Below are 20,506 nucleotides of genomic sequence, written 5' to 3'. Positions count from 1 at the left end.
CAGCTTTTACATTTACATTTACTTATAGGCAATACATTCATGCCATCCATCGATACCGTAAGACTAGAAGGTGATTACACAGTAAGAGTACAATATTCACATATTCACATCTCACACATCTTCAATTATTATTAATTGAAAATAATACAATATCCTCAGTGGTTCCGGCCTCAGCGAGAATCGACCCCGGGTTCCCCCCAGTGCAGCACCCTTACCCCGTCACTCCAGACCCTGGCCTTAGCGAGGCCTCAGGATTGCTACACTAATATAATGTACAGTTCATTAGAGTGCACCAGGAAAACTGATTCGCAATATACCTCGTTTAATTTGCTTCTGTGCAAAATTTCACATTGCAAACTGCCTTCGCTTACGTGTTAATTCGCCTCAGCCTACCCTCCAATAATTACATTATCTGCATTAGTGAATAGAATTTGACAAAATACAAATATTACACATTATTCACATCATCAAAGATAAATATTACTCACCATAAGCTTCCAAGTGCTGCTGTCCAAGCAGTTCCGCTCCACAATGATTGACATGTTGTTCCTCCAATCAGAAGCATTGTACAGCATTGCCTGTGTAACCTCCCTGTCCGGTTTAGAGTTAATGTTGTGTTTTCTCTAAATGTCGTTGTGTTTTTCATTTTTGTAAATTTGTTTTTCCTTTTTGTTAACTTGTTTTTTCTTTTTGTAAATTTGTTTTTCCTTTTAGTTCGTTTGTTTTTTTCTTTTTGTTCATTTGTTTTTTCTTTTTGTTCATTTGTTTTTTCTTTGTCATTGTTTTTCTTTTTGTTAATTTGTTTTTTCTGTTTGTTGTTGTTTTTCTTTTTGTGAACTTGTTTTTTCTTTTTGTTAACTTGTTTTTTCTTCTGTTAACTTGTTTTCCTTTTTGTTGTTGTGTTTTGCACTTCAGGGCCACCGTATTTACAGGACCCTATTGAGACCTGAAATGTACCATTATTCCAATGCATTCACATAACATGAACGGTATGCGTCATTAGTAATTAGCATGTAATGAATGTGCAATAATAGAGTGACAATTAGGAGGGACAGAATGGCATGTAAACGCAGCCAGCGTTGCATAGTCACAGATCATTATTTAGCTGCTTAATGGATTAATTGTTATCCATGTATTCATTGCTGATATTTTAAAATACTGTTTAGCACTACTACTACTACTAATACAAATTATAATAATAAGAGCAATTACATCAAAATATAATACATATAATAGATATAATAATGCAAATATATAATATAGTAGTAACACTTTACAAAACCAGGCACCAATTCATTCTCCTGAATCCCACAGGAATTAAGTATGAACTATTATATTGATCCCATACGGAAAGGAAATATATTGCAATATATTATAAAAATATGTGGACATATCATGCAATAAAGTGTAAAATATATTTAAATTATATCTAAATTATATCTAAAATGCATTTAATAATACACTCACCTAAAGGATTATTAGGAACACCATACTAATACTGTGTTTGACCCCCTTTCGCCTTCAGAACTGCCTTAATTCTACGTGGCATTGATTCAACAAGGTGCTGAAAGCATTCTTTAGAAATGTTGGCCCATATTGATAGGATAGCATCTTGCAGTTGATGGAGATTTGTGGGATGCACATCCAGGGCACGAAGCTCCCGTTCCACCACATCCCAAAGATGCTCTATTGGGTTGAGATCTGGTGACTGCGAGGGCCAGTTTAGTACAGTGAACTCATTGTCATGTTCAAGAAACCAATTTGAAATGATTCGACCTTTGTGACATGGTGCATTATCCTGCTGGAAGTAGCCGTCAGAGGATGGGTACATGGTGGTCATAAAGGGATGGACATGGTCAGAAACAATGCTCAGGTAGGCCGTGGCATTTAAACGATGCCCAATTGGCACTAAGGGGCCTAAAGTGTGCCAAGAAAACATCCCCCACACCATTACACCACCACCAGCAGCCTGCACAGTGGTAACAAGGCATGAAGGATCCATGTTCTCATTCTGTTTACGCCAAATTCTGACTCTACCATCTGAATGTCTCAACAGAAATCGAGACTCATCAGACCAGGCAACATTTTTCCAGTCTTCAACTGTCCAATTTTGGTGAGCTTGTGCAAATTGTAGCCTCTTTTTCCTATTTGTAGTGGAGATGAGTGGTACCCGGTGGGGTCTTCTGCTGTTGTAGCCCATCCGCCTCAAGGTTGTACGTGTTGTGGCTTCACAAATGCTTTGCTGCATACCTCGGTTGTAACGAGTGCTTATTTCAGCCAAAGTTGCTCTTCTATCAGCTTGAATCAGTTGGCCCATTCTCCTCTGACCTCTAGCATCAACAAGGCATTTTCGCCCACAGGACTGCCGCATACTGGCTGTTTTTCCCTTTTCACACCATTCTTTGTAAACCCTAGAAATGGTTGTGCGTGAAAATCCCAGTAACTGAGCAGATTGTGAAATACTCAGACCGGCCCGTCTGGCACCAACAACCATGCCACGCTCAAAATTGCTTAAATCACCTTTCTTTCCCATTCAGACATTCAGTTTGGAGTTCAGGAGATTGTCTTGACCAGGACCACACCCCTAAATGCACTGAAGCAACTGCCATGTGATTGGTTGGTTAGATAATTGCATTAATGAGAAATTGAACAGGTGTTCCTAATAATCCTTTAGGTGAGTGTATATTTACATAATTTCACAAAATATACTATTATCCAACTTCAATAAAACATATTTAACATTGCATTGTAGTGACATGCCCGAGTCTCAAACTCAGTTATTGGAGGTATGTATTGTCTACTAGCCATTGTCTAATTTGACAGGACAAAGTTGGGGCCCAAGTGGGTAGTAGCTGGTTAGGCTGGGCTCAGCTGGGCTTTAGGTGGGCTCAGCTGGACTTGGGCTTTTGCCAATATCTGCAACTCTACAGACCTGTATCTGTCTTAAAATCAACTGGAATCTTCACTGCGGATCAATATGAAATAATTAAATGCATATTAAACGAAATTAGTGAATAATGCTTTTAAAAATTTAGGGTGCCAAAACTTCAGTCTCAACTGTATATATACCAGTTTATATTTTTAAATATTTTGTACATTAATAAAAAAAAATGTATTTCTAATATATGACCTCTAGCGATCTATCCATTTATCCATCTATTAATCTACAATGAGTTTGAGCCGTACAGGCTCCGAGCTGACGTGATATGCTCTGTTGTCAATCAAGTTTGAAACCCTTGATACTCGGAGCTGATTGGAAGGTTTGAATGAGTCGAGCGGGAAGATGCAGATTTCGATAAATGTTGCGAACAACGGACTGTTTCACTTTTTGCTTTATGATAGTTATGTAAAATGTTTTCCTGAGCGTTAAGGACTAAATTAAGAGATTTCAGACGGACAAGGATGAAAGACTTGTTGCTGACGTGTGTTTTTTGGGGATTGAGTGTGTGTTCTGTTGAGTTTAAACCAGTGGTGAGTTTCCACTGAAACCAGAGCAAGATGCCGATGGAGACTCAGACCGTATGAGACATGAAACCCAGTGTTTTCTGTGTGTGCAACTCTGGGCTGTTTTTGTTTGCGCTTACAGTTATTCTAATGATATGGAAGTTGTACAGGTGATCAATCGTTCAAAAACATATATTCTGATGAAGATGGCATGTCTATCAAACATTATTATTTTATTTGTTTTCATCCCTAGTGATTTTTATGTGAACCAAATTCAGTTAAAAAGCATAGTTTTGACTAGTGCAAGTGTCAATACTTGATTTGTGTAAACATCGCATACATTATTTTGTATTCACACCCCCATTGATGATAATAATGTTAATAGCCTAATTTAATTCTCTCCATACTAATTTATTTACTTTCATAGATGCCCCCTTGTTTAGTGCAAGGACATTTCTTTGCTTGCATCAGGAAGAGTCAACGGAATATTCACTGTGTGTTTCAGTGTTAATTACTGATGAAGAGGAGGACACAGCCCTTCATCTGACAGTGTGTTTCAGTGTTAATTACTGATGAAGAGGAGGACACAGCCCTTCATCTGACAGTGTGTTTCAGTGTTAATTACTGATGAAGAGGAGGACACAGCCCTTCATCTGACAGTGTGTTTCAGTGTTAATTACTGATGAAGAGGAGGACACAGCCCTTCATCTGACCGTGTGTTTCAGTGTTAATTACTGATGAAGAGGAGGACACAGCCCTTCATCTGACAGTGTGTTTCAGTGTTAATTACTGATGAAGAGGAGGACACAGCCCTTCATCTGACAGTGTGTTTCAGTGTTAATTACTGATGAAGAGGAGGACACAGCCCTTCATCTGACAGTGTGTTTCAGTGTTAATTACTGATGAAGAGGAGGACACAGCCCTTCATCTGACACTGTGTTTCAGTGTTAATTACTGATGAAGAGGAGGACACAGCCCTTCATCTGACACTGTGTTTCAGTGTTAATGGCCCCGGGGTGGAGGCGCTCGTGCCGTTTTCATACAGTCGCATGTGTTTAGTTTCCACTGGACTTTGCGCGTCTGAGTCTCTGTCTATTGACAATCCATGAATCTTCTACAAGTATATAAATAGTTTTATATTATTTTAGTTGTACTTGTTAAGTTGTAGTTTTTAGCAAAAGCTATCGTACTGGGACGAGATACGTTCAGAAAACAGTGCTGAATACAAGGCAGTGTATTTGCGGCGTGTATTAATGACTTGGAGAGGATCTGCAAAGAGGAGTGGGAAAAAATCCCTCCTGAGATGTGTGCAAACCTGGTGGCCAATTACAAGAAACATCTGACCTCTGACCTCTGACCCAAATACTTATTTCCCTCATTAACATGCAAATCAATTTATAACTTTTTTGAAATGCATTTTTCTGGATTTTTTTGTTGTTATTCTGTCTCTCACTGTTAAAATACACCTACCATTAAAATTATAGACTGATAATTTCCTTGTCAGTGGGCAAATGTACAAAATCAGCAGGGGATCAAATACTTTTTTCCCTCACTGTATCGATATAAATAAGTTGTGATTATAAATACATTGCATACACCTGTAAGCAGACCTAATGTCATGCGTAACTGGTTTGTTTGAGCAGATTTGTTTAATTCCCGGCATGCATTTAGTTTAGGCCTCCTTTTCGCCCACATATGTGACGCACTTAGGCCTCCTAAAACCGCAAATGTGAACGGGGTCTCAAAAAAAAGCCGGACTAAATTTGAGGCGGCCCAGGGCCAGCCTAATAAGTGTGAACGGGGTCTAAGTGAACGCACTTAGGCCTCCTAAAAGCTCAACTGTGAACAGGGTCAGAAAAAAAGCCAGCCTAAATTGGAGGCGGCCCAGGGCCAGCCTAATAAGTGTGAACAGGGTCTTGGTCACTTTGCCAGGTCAAATGCAAATACAGAACTAATCTGTATCCCTGCTTTAAAACATCACATTAGGAGAGGTAATTCTGTGGTTATTGATATTAACATTTTTATGTGTTTAGTGTTCTGTGGAGATCTCTTATAAGACACAGGAGGTCCACACTTTACTGAAGCGTTGCCACCAATTCCCAGTTTAATAGACAACTTTTTTTTTTTCTTAACCCACTAAAAGATAAAGCTTTTCAAAAAACATCCTCTCCCCTGATAATTACAGCCTGGCAGGTGTGATTAAACAGCTAACCAATCTGCTGTGTCACAGGGAAGGCAGAGCTAACTTCATTATCACTAGAAGCGTGACATTAGCAGAGCCATCACAGTGTTGATCAGGGGCAGTAAGTGTGGGTCATAATCGTGTCTCAGACAAGCTTTCCCCTCTTGATCGAGGTGCTTGAGTCTGGACTGGAGTTCAGATTTTTCCAAAGAACCGAATCACTTGGAGTGCCAAATCACCAAGATGAACAAATAGAGGCTGATGATGACAGATTAATAGCTTTATTTTCCGTATGTAATTAATATTGGGTCTATGTCATTAGGAAGTTTGAAGAACTAAATGGTTGTTCTGTTCGTTTAACTGCCAACCTTTGCACGACTTCACATAATTGTACTTTCTGTTCTAATTTGGCAGCTCCTTTCCAGGAATCCCTAATATCAAACACTAATCAGGGACATCCAATGTATTATTTGGATTTTCCAGGGATACAGCAAATCGTTTTGTTTTTTTCTTGTCCTCATGAGTGAAATTAGTTGGTGGTCACGTTTAAACAGAACCATCAATGTGTACTTTACATGGAAAATGGATGAATAAATAAAAAAAGAAATACATGAAACAGTCGGAGATTAGTCTCAGACTCTTATTTTTGTCTCTGTATAGCATGTGGACTGTAATTCAACAAAGGATCCTGGTTTAAAATATCCTAACCAACAACCTTGGCATTTGCAGTAGCTTTCTCTCCCAGTGTTTCTGTCGGTATATGCACCTCTAATGTTTCATTTCTGGAAAACAAATCTTCACAGAAACATACTGATTTACAAAATAAATAAATAAATAAATGCCATCTCTCTACATTTCTGAAGCTCCCAGCTCCCTTTTCTTGGCATTGCAGTTAACAAGCTCACTTCATTTAAAACTCTACTATTCAGCAGGGGCCATTGTAGGATTTTGAATATGGGGGGGCCATAAGGGGGCCATGATTATTATTTAGGGGCTGACATCTGCTAGGTGGGTCTGGGGGAGATTTTTTGTAAAATGGGTTTTAAAAACTCAGTTTGTAAGCTAAGATTGAAGCAAATTACAAGGATAAACTCGGCTATTCATAACAATCCAGCAAAATTGTACCACCATATTTGCTACCATTTGCTAGTGATAAAATTATTTTAAAATTGACATTAACACAATAGACAACAGTGATTCCTTATTGTCGTTAACACAATAGACAATATAGACAACTTCTCCACCCACCTCACCCGCAAAAGTGCTTCAATATGGATACGTCCCTGAGCATTTGTTCAGTGCAAGAGGGAATGGTATTAGTGAACAAAATAGGGTCCCCTTAATATAAAAAAATAAGAAAATGCCTGATTGGACAAAATGGGTACACAACCCAACATCACTGGAATGCATTATTAACACTATACATTAAGAAGCCCCTTTTAACCCATCAGTTAAAGTTACTGCTCCACTGATAATGAGTTGAGATAACCAGAGCCAGCTAGGGCTACCATATCTGAACTGTCAATAAAGAGGACACTCCAAAAGGTGGGGGATTGGAGGTGTAAACAACAAAGTGTTATGACCTCAAACAAATATTTACATGCAAAAAAAAATCTATTTATTAATGTCTGAACAATAAGTTATGAGTGTAACATTCAATCCCTGGACACTTATGTAACATTGTATACAGTACAAATATATAAAAATAGGTTAAATTAAAAACAGCACTTCAATACATGGTTGTATGGCAAAAAGGTGCTAAAATGCTTTACCAAGAAATGCTTCACAAACACTTTTGAGCTAAAACATAATTTATAACAATCAATAATAAACAATAAATAATATGATACAAAAATGATAGCATGTTTGTTTTAGTTAATAAATTAATGTATATATTATTAACTTTGTAGATTAACGTGATTATATGAAGACAGTTTTACACTATAACAAGGTAACAGCAACAGCTAAACACTAGTGATGTGAGAATATGTCCAGTCTGCTGTGACCCGCTCTGTCACTGCTGTCAGTGTTTCTTCAAAGGAAATCTCTAAAACATCCTGTTGATTTTCTATTCATAATCGACTTTTCTCTGCCGTCAGTCACTCACTCGCCCTTCTCGTGTCAACCTAATATTCCTTTGTTATAGATTGTTAACGCCCCAACGAAATAAAACCTTCCTGATTGGTTGGTGTAGTTTTTACAGAGGCCATTCATGTATTAACAACCAATAGTTGTTCAAAAAGGCTTGACATAGGCGTACACTATCACCTCACACGTCATCATTTGTGTCTGATGGAGCTGCAGCGCTGCCGGAGCGGAAGGGTTAAACTCGCACCGGACTGTAGTTCAGTGCTGGGAAAAGCATGAGCAAGGCACATCACATTTTAGATCATTACAAATCCGACCGGACAGAGATTAAAGTCTGGTAAAAACTGGATGTATGGTAACCCTAAACTAGTGTAGCTTAGCTATCACCATTCATCAAATTGTCAATGTTGTAGTAGAAATAAAATTCAGCACAGCAAGAGTATTTAAAACGATCAACTTACCATGAACTGTCTTGTCTTGAAACGGATCTGTAGTAGCTGTGCGCATGAGCAGTGGAGAGCAGACTAAATCTAACACTGTGGCGGCCAACAAAGCCAGGGAGGCAGACAGTCTGTTCTTAAGAACAGTGTTCTTGTCATATGTTCTCTATTTTGACGGACTCTTCTTTTATTTGTAATATGATTGAGATGTAAGGACACGTAAAATAGTCTATCTAAATATGTGAAAACAATTAGGATAATTCAATTATAGCCTACACATGGGTTACATCTCGGAAACTGACCCGTTACTCACTGTTAATGAATTAAGATCTACTCCCTAAAGCACCTTGGCTGTAGAGCTACCTGTATGAATGTAATGCTAATGTATTATTGTTATTATTATTATTATTATTTCTTGGCAGACGCCCTTATCCAGGGCGACATACAAAATATAAGCGCAATACAAAGTGCAAGAATACAGTTCAGTACAAGGCATCAAACATTACAAATTCCAATTTACATTATACAAAGCAATTCAAAGCATAATACATTTTACAAATTCCAATTTACATAAGTAAATACAATAAGTGAGGTCATACATCATGGAAAGTAAAAAGCTGAGTGCTGTCAAGATGTTAGGTCACAGTCAAGGGCTATGGGAAAGGGAACAAATGGAAATCAATAATACAAGTATTAGTAATGTAAGAAGCATGATAACATGTTGTGAAGTGCTATCTTACAGGAGACTAAGAGGACTAATACTACAAGTACTGTCTGAAAAGATGTTTCTTGAGTAAGTGCCGGAAGGAGGTCAAGGACTCTCCTGTTTTGACTTCGGTGGGAAGGTCGTTCCACCACTTAGGGGCCAGGGATGAGAAGGAGCGGCTCTGGAGGAAGGGGAGTGGAGAGGAGGCAGAGTTAGTCTTCTGGCGCCGGAAGACCACAGTGATCTTGAGGGGATATATGGAGAGACGAGGGTCTGCAGGTAACTCGGTGCAGTGTGGTCGAGACAGCGGTAGGTGAGGGTCAATGTCTTGAACTGAATGCGTGCTGGTATCGGGAGCCAGTGGAGCAGTGGAGTAGCGTGTGTGAATCGGGGCAGAGAGAATACCAGACGAGCCACAGAGTTCTGAATGAGCTGGAGCGGCGGGTAGTAGTTGCAGGCAGGCCCGCCAGGAGGGAGTTGCAGTAGTCCAGGCGGGAGAGGACCAGTGACTGGACAAGCAGCTGAGTCGAGTAGTATGTTGCTCAGGAGGAATCTGCATGTGTGTGTCAGCATGGTAATGTGCTGGGTGTAGGAGAGTGCAGGATCAAGGGTGACTCCTAGATTTTTAGCGGAAGAAGAAGAAGAGAGTGTGGTGGATTCCAAGGGGATTGAGATGGAGAGATCAGCAGAAGGTGTGGAAGAGTGGGGAAAAAAGAGGAGATCTGATTTGTAGAGGTTGAGCTTGAGGTGGTGTGAGTGCTTCAAGTCGGAGATAGCAGACAAACAGGAAGAGATGCAAGAGGGGATGAGAGGGTCAAAAGAGGGAAAAGACAGGAAGATCTGGGCATCATCCAAGTAGAAGTGGTAAGAGAAACCATGGGATGCGATGAGGGGGCCCAAGGAGCGAGTGTAGAGAGAGAACAGGAGGGGGCCCAGGACGGAGCCTTGGGGTATGCCTGTGAGGAGAGGTTGGTGGGTGGATGAGGAGCCTTGCCATGTCACTTGGTAGGTCTGGTCGTTGAGGTAGGAGGAGAACTAGGTGAGAGCAGTCCCAGAGATTCCAAGGTCAGCGAGGCAGGAGAGGAGGATGGAGTGATCGACAGTGTCAAATGCTGCAGAGAGATCAAGGAGAATGAGGACTGAGGAGAGGGAGGCCGCCCGAGTACAGCTGAGGGAGTCAGTGACTGTCAGGAGAGCCGAGGAGGCGAGAAGGGAGAGGGTCCAGGGCACATGTTGTAGGTTTGTGACGTAGGAGAGAGGAAAGTTCAGACTGTTGAAGAGCTTGCGGATGTCTGCAATCTTGGAGGAGAAGAAGGAGGCAAAATCATCTGCAGTGAGAGACGAGGGAGGAGGAGGGGGAGTAGAGTTTGCGGGGGTGGTTGACAGTGGATTCAAAGAGTGACTGGAAGTAAGACTTCTTGGTTGAGGTGAGTGAGGAGGATAATGTAGACAGTAGAGAGCAGTAGAGTTCGAGGGCAGCTGGGAGTTGGGTCCTTTTCCACTTCTGCTCAGCGGCACGCACACTAGTTCGGGTTGAGTGGAGAACGTAAGAGATGCAAGGCTGAGGAGGGGAGGGTCGGACAGGATGAGACATGAGAGGACAGAGAGAGTCAAGGGAGGAGGTGAGGGAGGAGAACAAAGAGGAGGTAGCGCAGTTGACAGATAGATGGGAAAAACAGCCAATGGAAGGTAAGATGGTGAGAGCAGTGGAACCAAGGGTGGAGGGGGAGACGGAGCGGAGATTACGGCAGAAGGTGACAGAGGGAGTGGGTGGGGTAGGGAGGGAGGGGAGAGAAAGGGAGAAGGAGATGAAGTGGTGGTCTGAGATGTCCATGGGTGTCACGGGGAGTGTCAAAGGGGAGCAGCCTCTAGAGAAGATGAGGTCTAGCTGGCGGCCTGCCCTGTGAGTGGGGGGACACAGGGAGAGACAGAAGTTAAAGGAGTGAAAGAGAGGAAGAAATCCAGCAGAGTGGGAGGAGTTGGAGAGGTGGATGTTAAAGTCTCCCAGGAAAATGGCAGGTGAGGACAGCAAGGGTAGGGAGGAGAGAAGAAAGTTGAGTTCATCCAGGAAGGAGGCGAGTGGACCGGGAGGACAGTAGAAAACTAGAAGGAGGTGAGAGGGAGAGGTGAGTTCCACTGCGTGGAGTAGAGGGGAGGGAGGAGGAGGGGAGAGGCAGGGAGATGAGGTTAGAGGGATTAGGGAAGCAATGGCGTACAGATACATGCCAAGAAGATGGAGAGAGCAGGACGGGAACTGGAGAGATTGTCGGAGAGATGGGAGAGATTGCTATTGTGTTAAGAATAACTTAATTCTTACAATCAATAAAAATATTCTATCAAGTGGTGTGTATTAATAGTTCTCATCATTAATACACAGTACAGATGTGGTGTGTAGCCTACACTTATAATAGCCTACTCATGTGTTCACAGCAAACAGAAAAAGGCAGAGATAGTGAAAACTGGAGAAGGGCATTCATGCATATTTCGGGAATCCACTCTTGGTCGTGGCTCACCACCTAATGTGTCCTTAATTGTTGTGAATATAAGTAGAAGTTTTAAGGACAAAATAATGTAGGCTAGCCTGCATGTCAGATCAAATACGATATGATCACATACCTGAAGATTGATGCTGTGACATGACTTCCTATTCACATAATCCCCCTTATGTTCTCCCAGGTGCACTCTAATGGGGATATGCGTACAGTCAATCGCACCAATCACCCTCGGGATTCCTATTGGAAAAAAGTTGTTCTGTATATAGGCCCAGGCTATGCATATTAAAAATAGATCAAGTATTTTTATATTGCGAATTACATGCGAATGCATAAAAAGCCTCTTTGGTCTTTGGAACGCTTAAATGGCCAGAGAACAGAACAAATCCATCCAAAAGTTCAGTGAGAGCAAGTATCACCTCGCAAACTGCATGGCAGACAGTATTCCTGCTCAGAGGTTCAGCATCACCAATGTAATACAGGAAGTGTCCGCTGGCAAAATATTGCAAAGCAAGTGAGGTAATTACTCCGGCAAGTGGCAATGGAGACGTCTGGCACTAGAAGCCGGCAAAGATACTGAATTCCCTCAGATGAGAATCAATATCTTTCATAGAGAACATCATCGGGGTAAGCTAGAGGAGTTGCACAGTCTCTATACACTGTCGCCCTGCAGAGTGAGCCTCTCACAATCCGTGCCCAATGTCGCTTGGGTCTTCCAAATGTGTCAGTGTTATGACGAATCCAGTGACCACTAGGATTCTTGTGACCAGGTGGATGTGTGCATGCACCAGCAGCAATCCCCACTATCTGCCTATGGGAGCGCATGGTCACTTGCTCCTTCTTAAACGTGTGGAGATATCATACTTCAGCGACATAAATGCAGTATGATCTTCTAGATTTTAATTTACTTATTTATTTGTAAGTAATTTAATTCCTGACAGCTTTTCACAACTATCACACACACAGGTGAAGCAATAACATAAACTTTGAACTTTAAAGGAGATAGTAATGGTCAATTATTTGCCATCTGAATGCACTCTAAACCACTTTTGTGACTCTGGTGTGTATTTGCTCTCAATAAGGAAGGGGCCACCATTTTTTCCAAAGGGCCCACTGTAAAATTTGGTGACCCCCCTGTAAATCAAGCAGGAGTTCTCCAAAAATGCCCAAACTTTTACTGCTAGTGTGTCCCCCTCCAACCTGCATACTCAAACACTTTTGTGACTCTAGTGTATATTTGATCGCAATAAGGAAGGGGTCACCAAATAAGAAATTCATATAAACTAGAGTGTCTCAATGCGTTTTTTCTGGTCTGTGAAAAATACAAGTACATCGTACAATACATAAATTGAATTACCTACATTAATCCGTTGCGTTAGTTTCTCTTTTTTCATTAGCAGATACCCTTACTCGGGTGACTTACACAAAATATATATTTTACAGTAAGAGCAGATCAAATACAGAATAACATCAGTACTAAGAAGTGCAACATTAACTATGTATATAAAGTTTGATAACCTATAGTAAGAGTACATATACTTACATCGTATAGTAAGTGTAACTAACACATCTCAACAGACAATTTGTATAGTTGCTGTTGTTTTTAAACAATCATTCAGCATGCACAATTGCACAAAGAAACCCGTGCGCTCGCTGTTTGCAGCAGTGCGCATGCGCTATTGACAATGACGCGCTTTGCGCCGCGAGCGAGTGACCACGCGCTCCCACAGGCAGACAGCGGGATTGCTGCGGCGCATGCGCACATTCACCAGGTCGCAAGAATCCTAACGGTCACTGAATTCGCCGTAACGGCGGCATTTTCCCCGACGACATTGTGTGCGCAGCGGCGCTGCTTGTATAGGGTGGCATCGCGTTAACCACCAAGATACCCTGCTCGCAGCCGCTTACAATGCAGCGCCAACTGCCATGACAGCACACCTCGGGTCAAACTTATCCACCTTTCCTAGCTAATCGGGAAGTTGAGGTGGGAGCTGCGCCACGGCAAGGATATACAGGTATGTTACTGGTATATATATATATATATATATATATATATATATATATATATATATATATGACTTCATACCAGTGATATTAACTGATACCACAGTTCTTATTAACTCTAATTTACAAATATAGCCTACACACACATCTTTTTTTTTTTTCGTACTGTGAACCCCCCACCTGTCTTTTCGAATCACCTATTTCAAGCAGCGTCGCTGACAGATATATTTAGATGTTTGGTTTTAAATAATAATTTATATTTTCAAATGTATTATTTTCAACGGCGCATAATTAAAATAGTAATAATAATAATAATCCCTCACCGGTGTTTTAAATGTAGTTTTTGGAGGAGTTTAGATTTCTTGTGAGTTTTCAGTGTGGACGCCAGAGGGCGCCGTAAGATCAGTGACCAGTTTATCTACATGTTAACACACATTGCGCAATGAAACGACTGTCATTCCGACACAAAAGCCACTGTCATAGACCTGTTGCAATGGTCTGATAAAAATAGGCATAAAAAAATGTTATTTTCACTTTAACCTTAAGCAATAGAAAGCAGAGAGAAAAACTGACATGAAATTGCTGTGCATATAAAACCCCTCTGATGATGATGATGATGATGATGATGATGATGATTATTATTATTAGTAGGCCTAGCATTCTAGTATATTTGAGCTTAAGTTAGATTTTGAAGTGAGAGGCAGTTTTTGTTTTGTTTTGTTTCTACCCTGGCCTTCATAGAAAAGCATGGAGACTACTGATTTTCAGTAATCTGTGATGGTCACTAATAAACTGTTGTCACACTACACCATCTAATCATGGCCTCAACTGTCTAGTGTGAAAGCAGCTGCAGTGTGCATTAACCTACACACTTTCATACAGCAAGTTAGATTAATTTAGGAGCCCTGAGCTACTGGATCAGCTCCTTATTCGATTAACTAGTTGACAATACGTTACATATTCTGGTAGTAGACTATGTACTGTGTAAAAAAAACACACACAAAAAAATCTTCAGAGTGTAAAGGCTAAAGTGATTCCCTTCCTCCCTTCAACATGTGATGTTGCAGCAGCCAAACACTTTGTTTTCATGTTTTCCTTTAAGGATTTCTGAAGCATTTATCACATTTTTACAAAAATCCATTTGTTCACACACAAGGGAGCAGATTGTGATCTCTCTTAATCCTGGTTCCTTTTCCTCGGCCCGATCAGACACAGCAAAGCGGCACATGAATTAAAGACCAAGCCCTGCGCTCATCCTGTGTCTCGCAGCCTTGAACTTCCTGTCTGTGTGTTACAAAGGGGAGACCGGGCACAGAGTGACACCCACAACCAAAATAACGTCAGGGAAAAGCTCCTTTTGAAAGGACACAATGCTGACACTTCGTCACATGCTTAGTTCATAAAAAAAAAAAAAAAAAAAAAAACCTGGGGCAAGTCAGAAAATACTTTTCAACAATGATTGCAGATTTTGTTTTTGCTTTATAATTTAATTTATTTCTTGCACTACAGCCCTGAAAATGGTCACACCCACAATCTTTATCCGTATACCATAAATATATTAATAATGGCAGTGTTTCAGTTTGAAATGCTTTCATCTTAGGTTTCAAAATCAAGCCTGAAGGTCCATTTTAATGTAATAAAAGTACACACTCAATGGATTTGATAGAGCAAAGATCAAAGAACTCCAGTCTGATGCACAAATGGATCAGCACCTTAAACATTAAACCACACCCCCAGTCAACACCACATTCTCAATTGTTCAGACTGTGGACTTATTGGTTTGGCCCAAAATAAAATTGGCCCGCTTCACTGGATTCCTTTTCTCTCTGTCGTACTTGACATACAAATATGGAAACAGTGGAAGAAAACAAGACCTTTGCCCTAGTAACAAAAACAACTCCATTAAACAATCACTGCACTGTATCAGTAGCCAAGGCAGAACTGTAGAAGTGTTTACTAGGCTCTGGTTTAGAGATTTAATAAAAGGAAAAAATACGTAATGATTTACCAAAGCTTTGAAATATGCAAGTATAAATTTGGTCAACAAAAAAGGCTTTGACACTATAAATCTTGGATAATCACACAATCTGATCCAACGCACCACCTGATAAGAAGTTGCTCACCACCAGTGCTTTTAAATTCACCTGCCATTGTGTTCTTATAGGAAATGAGTGATGGGAAATTCAGCCCTCCATGGGAGTGAGGCTCGAGATCAGTTTCCTACATAGAACAATGGAGAAATTAATTTTGCTCAAATTCAATTATAAATTAATCTGGAACATGGTATATCCTTCTCTCATTGTTTCCGGAGCCCGGGGGACTTTGAATGTTCCTAGATTGTGTTCAATGACATTACTTACAAAAACAAATGGGCAGGATAATAACAGAATTATACATTACATTATATATTATTTGAATTTAAAATAACCCTCTTTTATGTCAAGCACTAAATCCTCACATATATGGAAATAATATAATCATTATGCCTATTTTGTTCTTCAAGGTAAAAGGCTGAATTTGTTTTCTGGACACAATATTTAAGCAATGTTGCTGTAGAATTAATTTAATTTGCCTGTTAATTATTGTTCAAAGATTTGTGTGCAATTATGTGGTCAGCCTAGTAGACTCAATTATTAATAATTGCAGTATATCTGAAATGTAATCGGATTGTGGTATTTTAAATATTGAGAACAATTTCCTTTCCTTTAATCTATTTAAAGTGGGTCTGTCATAGAAACAGCAGAAGCAAATGCAGTTGAAGGGCTTCCTGAACACATCAATCCTTTCAGCTCATTTGGTTTGTTCTTAATCCACACATTGCACAATAACCTCACTACTTGAACTCTGACATCAAGACTAACCATAGTTCAATTGCTTTACTTTAATCCCGGAAAATATATAGTGCATTGAGAGCCATAGTTTTGCAAGAATCCATTGAATAACATGCTTAACCTGTATTGTAAACTTATTTCCCTTTAGTTCAAATCCTGACCTGTAACTGCGTAATGTCTCCTTGCTTTTTATAGATCCTGCAGTATACCAGTTGGTCCCATGCAGAATAACCAAGTCCAGCCAGGTGAGTGGAACCAGAACTGAACAGCCCCGTCTTTGCAGTGCAGGTACATCCGATATTCCTATAAACTGCACCACAATCAGACAGGCACTGACTTTTAAAACCTGTGTATTCCCCTCGGCCCTGTTATCTGTACATAAATACATACATTACGTCCAAACTGACTTCACAAGGATAAGCATAATTGAGTGTCATTTAAAATGAACTAGTTCTATTCAGTGTTCAAAGATTTATGTTAGGGATCCCTTCACAGTTCTTTCCTCATGCTGTGGTCTAGTCCGTAAAATACTGCAGGGAAGTTAATACTGCCATCATTTTTACACTCCATTTCTTTTGTTATAAAAAAAAAAACAGTGTTTGAAAGGCAATTGTGAAACGCAAATGCGATGAAAAGAAAAGAGGATTGTAATGGGTCACTTTTTATTTATTTATTTTTTTTTTTTTAAGTAATTCACACATATTAGAAATCCAAAAAAGGAAATGCTTGCAATAAATGGGTGTATTGTTTGAATTATATACAGTACAAGTATTCACAAAATTATGCTTAAAAAAAAAAAAAAAGTGCCATAGCTGAAATATCCAACCAGTTACAGTCAAGGGGTCAATTACTCACAGAATATCCACATTTGATAAGGAAGGCTTAAATCACCATCCAATATCACTGAATGCCTAAAGCAAAAAATACAAGACACTTTCAAAAGAGACAATTTTAACAAAAAGTACAAATTACATTTCAAAAGCATTTCATTTTCTGTTGTTTATTCTGAACTTGTACAGTACAGAGGTTTGCTGCCTGCCCCCTATGAAAAGTAGGTAAAATGAACATGGATTTTTATATAAATGACCCAAGAGGGAGGGAGATAACCCCATTCATATTATTTCCAGACTGCAACACATAACATACATTTTGAGAGCACAGGCAGTGAACATGGTCATAATACCCCCAATAATAATGAGGTTAGAAATTGAGAAAGTTGACTAAAATGCACACTGTAAATGCACTCCGCTATGGTTTCAATCAATTGCCACCTCACAAACGTCTTGCATCAGAGGATTCAACTGGGAGAGGAAAAAAAGTCTTGTCTCCCGTTGCATCATTCAAACAAAGACCAAAGTGTACATTTAACTTTTTACATCAGTTAAAAGACTACATGTGCAGGAGGCGATGGCTATTACAAGTTTCAAAAGGCAACCAAATGAATTAATTCTCCCTAGCTGCACCAATTATGCACCACTGTGCAAAATGTTTTGTGCAAAATGCTAATTTAAAAATATATATAGTTCGTATCACCAAACACTTAATTCAGGTATACATTTGGTGACCAGTTAATGTCCACAAACTGGTCTCTGTTGAAAAATATAATGGTTTTAGATTTGACCAAAAATTGACACCTTCCACATTACTATGAATACTGAATAATTAATGTGCACAAGTTTGAATAAAAATGGAAGAGCAATCAGGGTAATTCCTGGATCAATACTGGAAATGTAAAAAATAAATACACAATTTCTTGTTCAAAATGCAGACACAAACTGGTTAAAACAATCTTGACAGGATCCGCAGCTCTTTTCAACCACCTTTCAGCTAAAACGTCAAGTGGCTTTGATAGAATATAAGTCTACAAAAGAGGTATGTCATTATTTGCGTATGGAATGTATTGGACTTCTTATTGGCTACAAAAGTTTGAGTTCTTTAATTCATGTTCTTCCAGAAAGATTTATCTTAAGCTGCTTTTGTAAAAATGCTGTCAATTTAAGGAATGAGAACATAAATCCTTTTATAAAAAAAGCAGAAGAAAGTGAGTTGCCTAGTGTCTCAGATTGTTTTTAGAACACAATGTGGCTGTACAAAAAAACCCAATAGAAGACTGAAAACTGTTCACGGTGGCTGAGCTGTGTGCAGGCAAGTATGTAACCATCTGAGAAACAGCTCAGCCATTACAAAGGTCATTGCTAGAAAATGGTAAACGACACACTATTGAATTCGTAAACTTTTGGCTGTCGGTTGTGCCCTTCGGCTGATAGAAAATTATCTCCGATTCCCATTCTTTTAGTGCACAAGAATTAGTTTATCCTTTTAGAAGTAAAAAAAAAAAAAAAAGTTTAGAGAATTCTAATGCAGTATTGGTGGGTCTTTTCATACATCTCTGAGACTGTCCGTTTGTGGACTTCTGTAGAGGTATTTCCAAATAGCGTAATAATGTACTGCTGCTGCCAAGGCAACAAAGATGTGCCAGATAGCGTGGGCAAATGGAATAATCCCGTCACACTTGAAAAAAAACACGCCGAGACAGTAGATAAGTCCTCCCCAAGCCAGCTCTTGAAGTCCTTCCGTGTTATTCTAAAGAAAGGGGAAGACGAACACAGAAGAGAATTCAACAATTTTCCATGTAATAACTTCCTTTAAATGTTTTTTTTTTTTTTTTTTTCAAGATTTGAGTTATGTTGCATAATTTCTGAGCTGGAGTTATTTTAATTATACTTTTTAAAGAGAGAATAGGCCCATATTAATGGAAATAAATCTGAAAGTAAGCTTCTAACATGCATCTTTAAGTGCCGTTTTTTTATTGATTGTTTCTGTGGCATTGAAGTTAACCGCATTTAACGGCATCCTTATATTCAAGAACAAAACAAATCATTTATATCACTGCAAAGCCAAATATAAGGGAGATGACATTTATAATATCCATCTGTGATGGTTCAGTGTTTGGCTGCATTTAAGTGAGGATTTAGTGTTGTGGATTAAAAGCAGCCGAAAATACGATGTGCTACTGCTTGAGAAAATGCAATTTTGTAACATTCTGCACATGATGAAGAGATGAGTTTTTACAAAACTAAACAGGCAGTCCAGGCAAATTAAAGACCATGTTTTGGAGTCTATCATTTATGTACATGTTCACAGGGGAACAGCAAATAACTTAATAGCCTTCTTGACACTTTCTAATGGTCAATTTAATAACATCCAAGATACGGTTGTTCTACACTTCCTGTATCTTCCACAAGGTCTTATTCTTCAGCAGTTAGAATTGTATTACTTAAAACTCAAAATTAAACAGATTTACAAAGAATGTACAGCAGCATTAATTTTAGATTACGCTTTGGTCAGTTTTAAACCAGAGTGGTAACTTAAAGTTAACACTTGGGCACGAATTGAAACCACTCAAAAATAAGAATCTCTTAATCGTGTTGCAATTTATACATAATAAAAGTTGATCATGATTTTTGTTTTTGTTTTTGCACAAACTGAACAAAAACTGGGTTGAATTTTCACCTTGAGCTTAAAACCTACAGCTGCAGTTCCAATTCAGAAGTGTTACCATTTAGTAAATGTCAGTGTTATTTCCAGATATAGCTTCTTCTTATGGATGTTGTTCCCAGTTACAGCATTAACTCTGTGAGCTATGCCCAGATTAGAGACTAAATGAAGTAACAGACGCATACAGACGCATACAAACCACTACATTTTCTGAATCAGAACTGCAATTTGCCATAGTCATAACTGAGGTACTATTACAGAATACAGGAACAGTTTTTGTAAGAAAGTGGGCTACCAAGAAAACATGAGAAATAACAAAATTTGCCAATATTGAGATTTATGTAAATTCTTTAAGGATAAGGAAAAAACACCCACTTATGCAATGGTTTTGTTAACGACTACATCTCCCTTTCATTTGGCTTTAATCATCATCATTAACTGTCATTCTAGAAAAAGGCATCTCATTACAGAAATATCCAGAGTGCTACAGAAGCTTTGCCCCATTTGAAATGCAAAAGAAAAGTTATGAAAATTGGAGAAGAAAAAAATCAAATGCATACGGTACCATTGATGTCACAACCAATGCAGGAAAAAAACCCATTGTTAGATAGAAGGCGAGTTCAACAAGTTTATACCTATAAAGAACAACACACTTTAAATATTTGAGCTGATTTGATCAGTTTCTGTAAAAAAATAAAAAACATTTAAAAGCTTTTTTCCTACAAAGACAAAGGGTTGAATCGAAGTTAGTGGTCCTTTTATTGGGATTTCAGGAATGGAACCTATAAACAACCCAGAAACCTTGACATTTCTTATTTTAT

At 39.2% G+C, this 20,506-nt stretch overlaps 1 protein-coding gene across 3 annotated transcripts in view; it reads right to left on the bottom strand.

The window, feature by feature from the left end:
• Nucleotides 1-16,842: 16,842 nt before the first annotated feature.
• mmd (monocyte to macrophage differentiation-associated) overlaps nucleotides 16,843-20,506 on the bottom strand; it is a 36,312-nt gene continuing 32,648 nt past the window's right edge. For 2 of the 3 annotated variants that reach the window (XM_066704654.1, XM_066704655.1), the window contains exons 6-7: nucleotides 20,251-20,320; nucleotides 16,843-18,770 (exon numbers count right to left, since the gene is read on the bottom strand). In XM_066704654.1, coding sequence (XP_066560751.1) covers nucleotides 18,567-18,770; nucleotides 20,251-20,320 — 274 coding nt within the window. In that variant the 3' untranslated portion in view covers nucleotides 16,843-18,566. The remainder of the gene's footprint in view (nucleotides 18,771-20,250; nucleotides 20,321-20,506) is intronic. The other variant, XM_066704656.1, reaches the window with a different exon arrangement.

This window comes from Amia ocellicauda, chromosome 5 (assembly GCF_036373705.1).
Source record: "Amia ocellicauda isolate fAmiCal2 chromosome 5, fAmiCal2.hap1, whole genome shotgun sequence".
Classification (NCBI taxonomy): domain Eukaryota; kingdom Metazoa; phylum Chordata; class Actinopteri; order Amiiformes; family Amiidae; genus Amia; species Amia ocellicauda.
The sequence above is the reverse complement of the archived record's forward strand: the minus strand, read 5'-3'. Positions and strand labels throughout refer to the sequence as shown.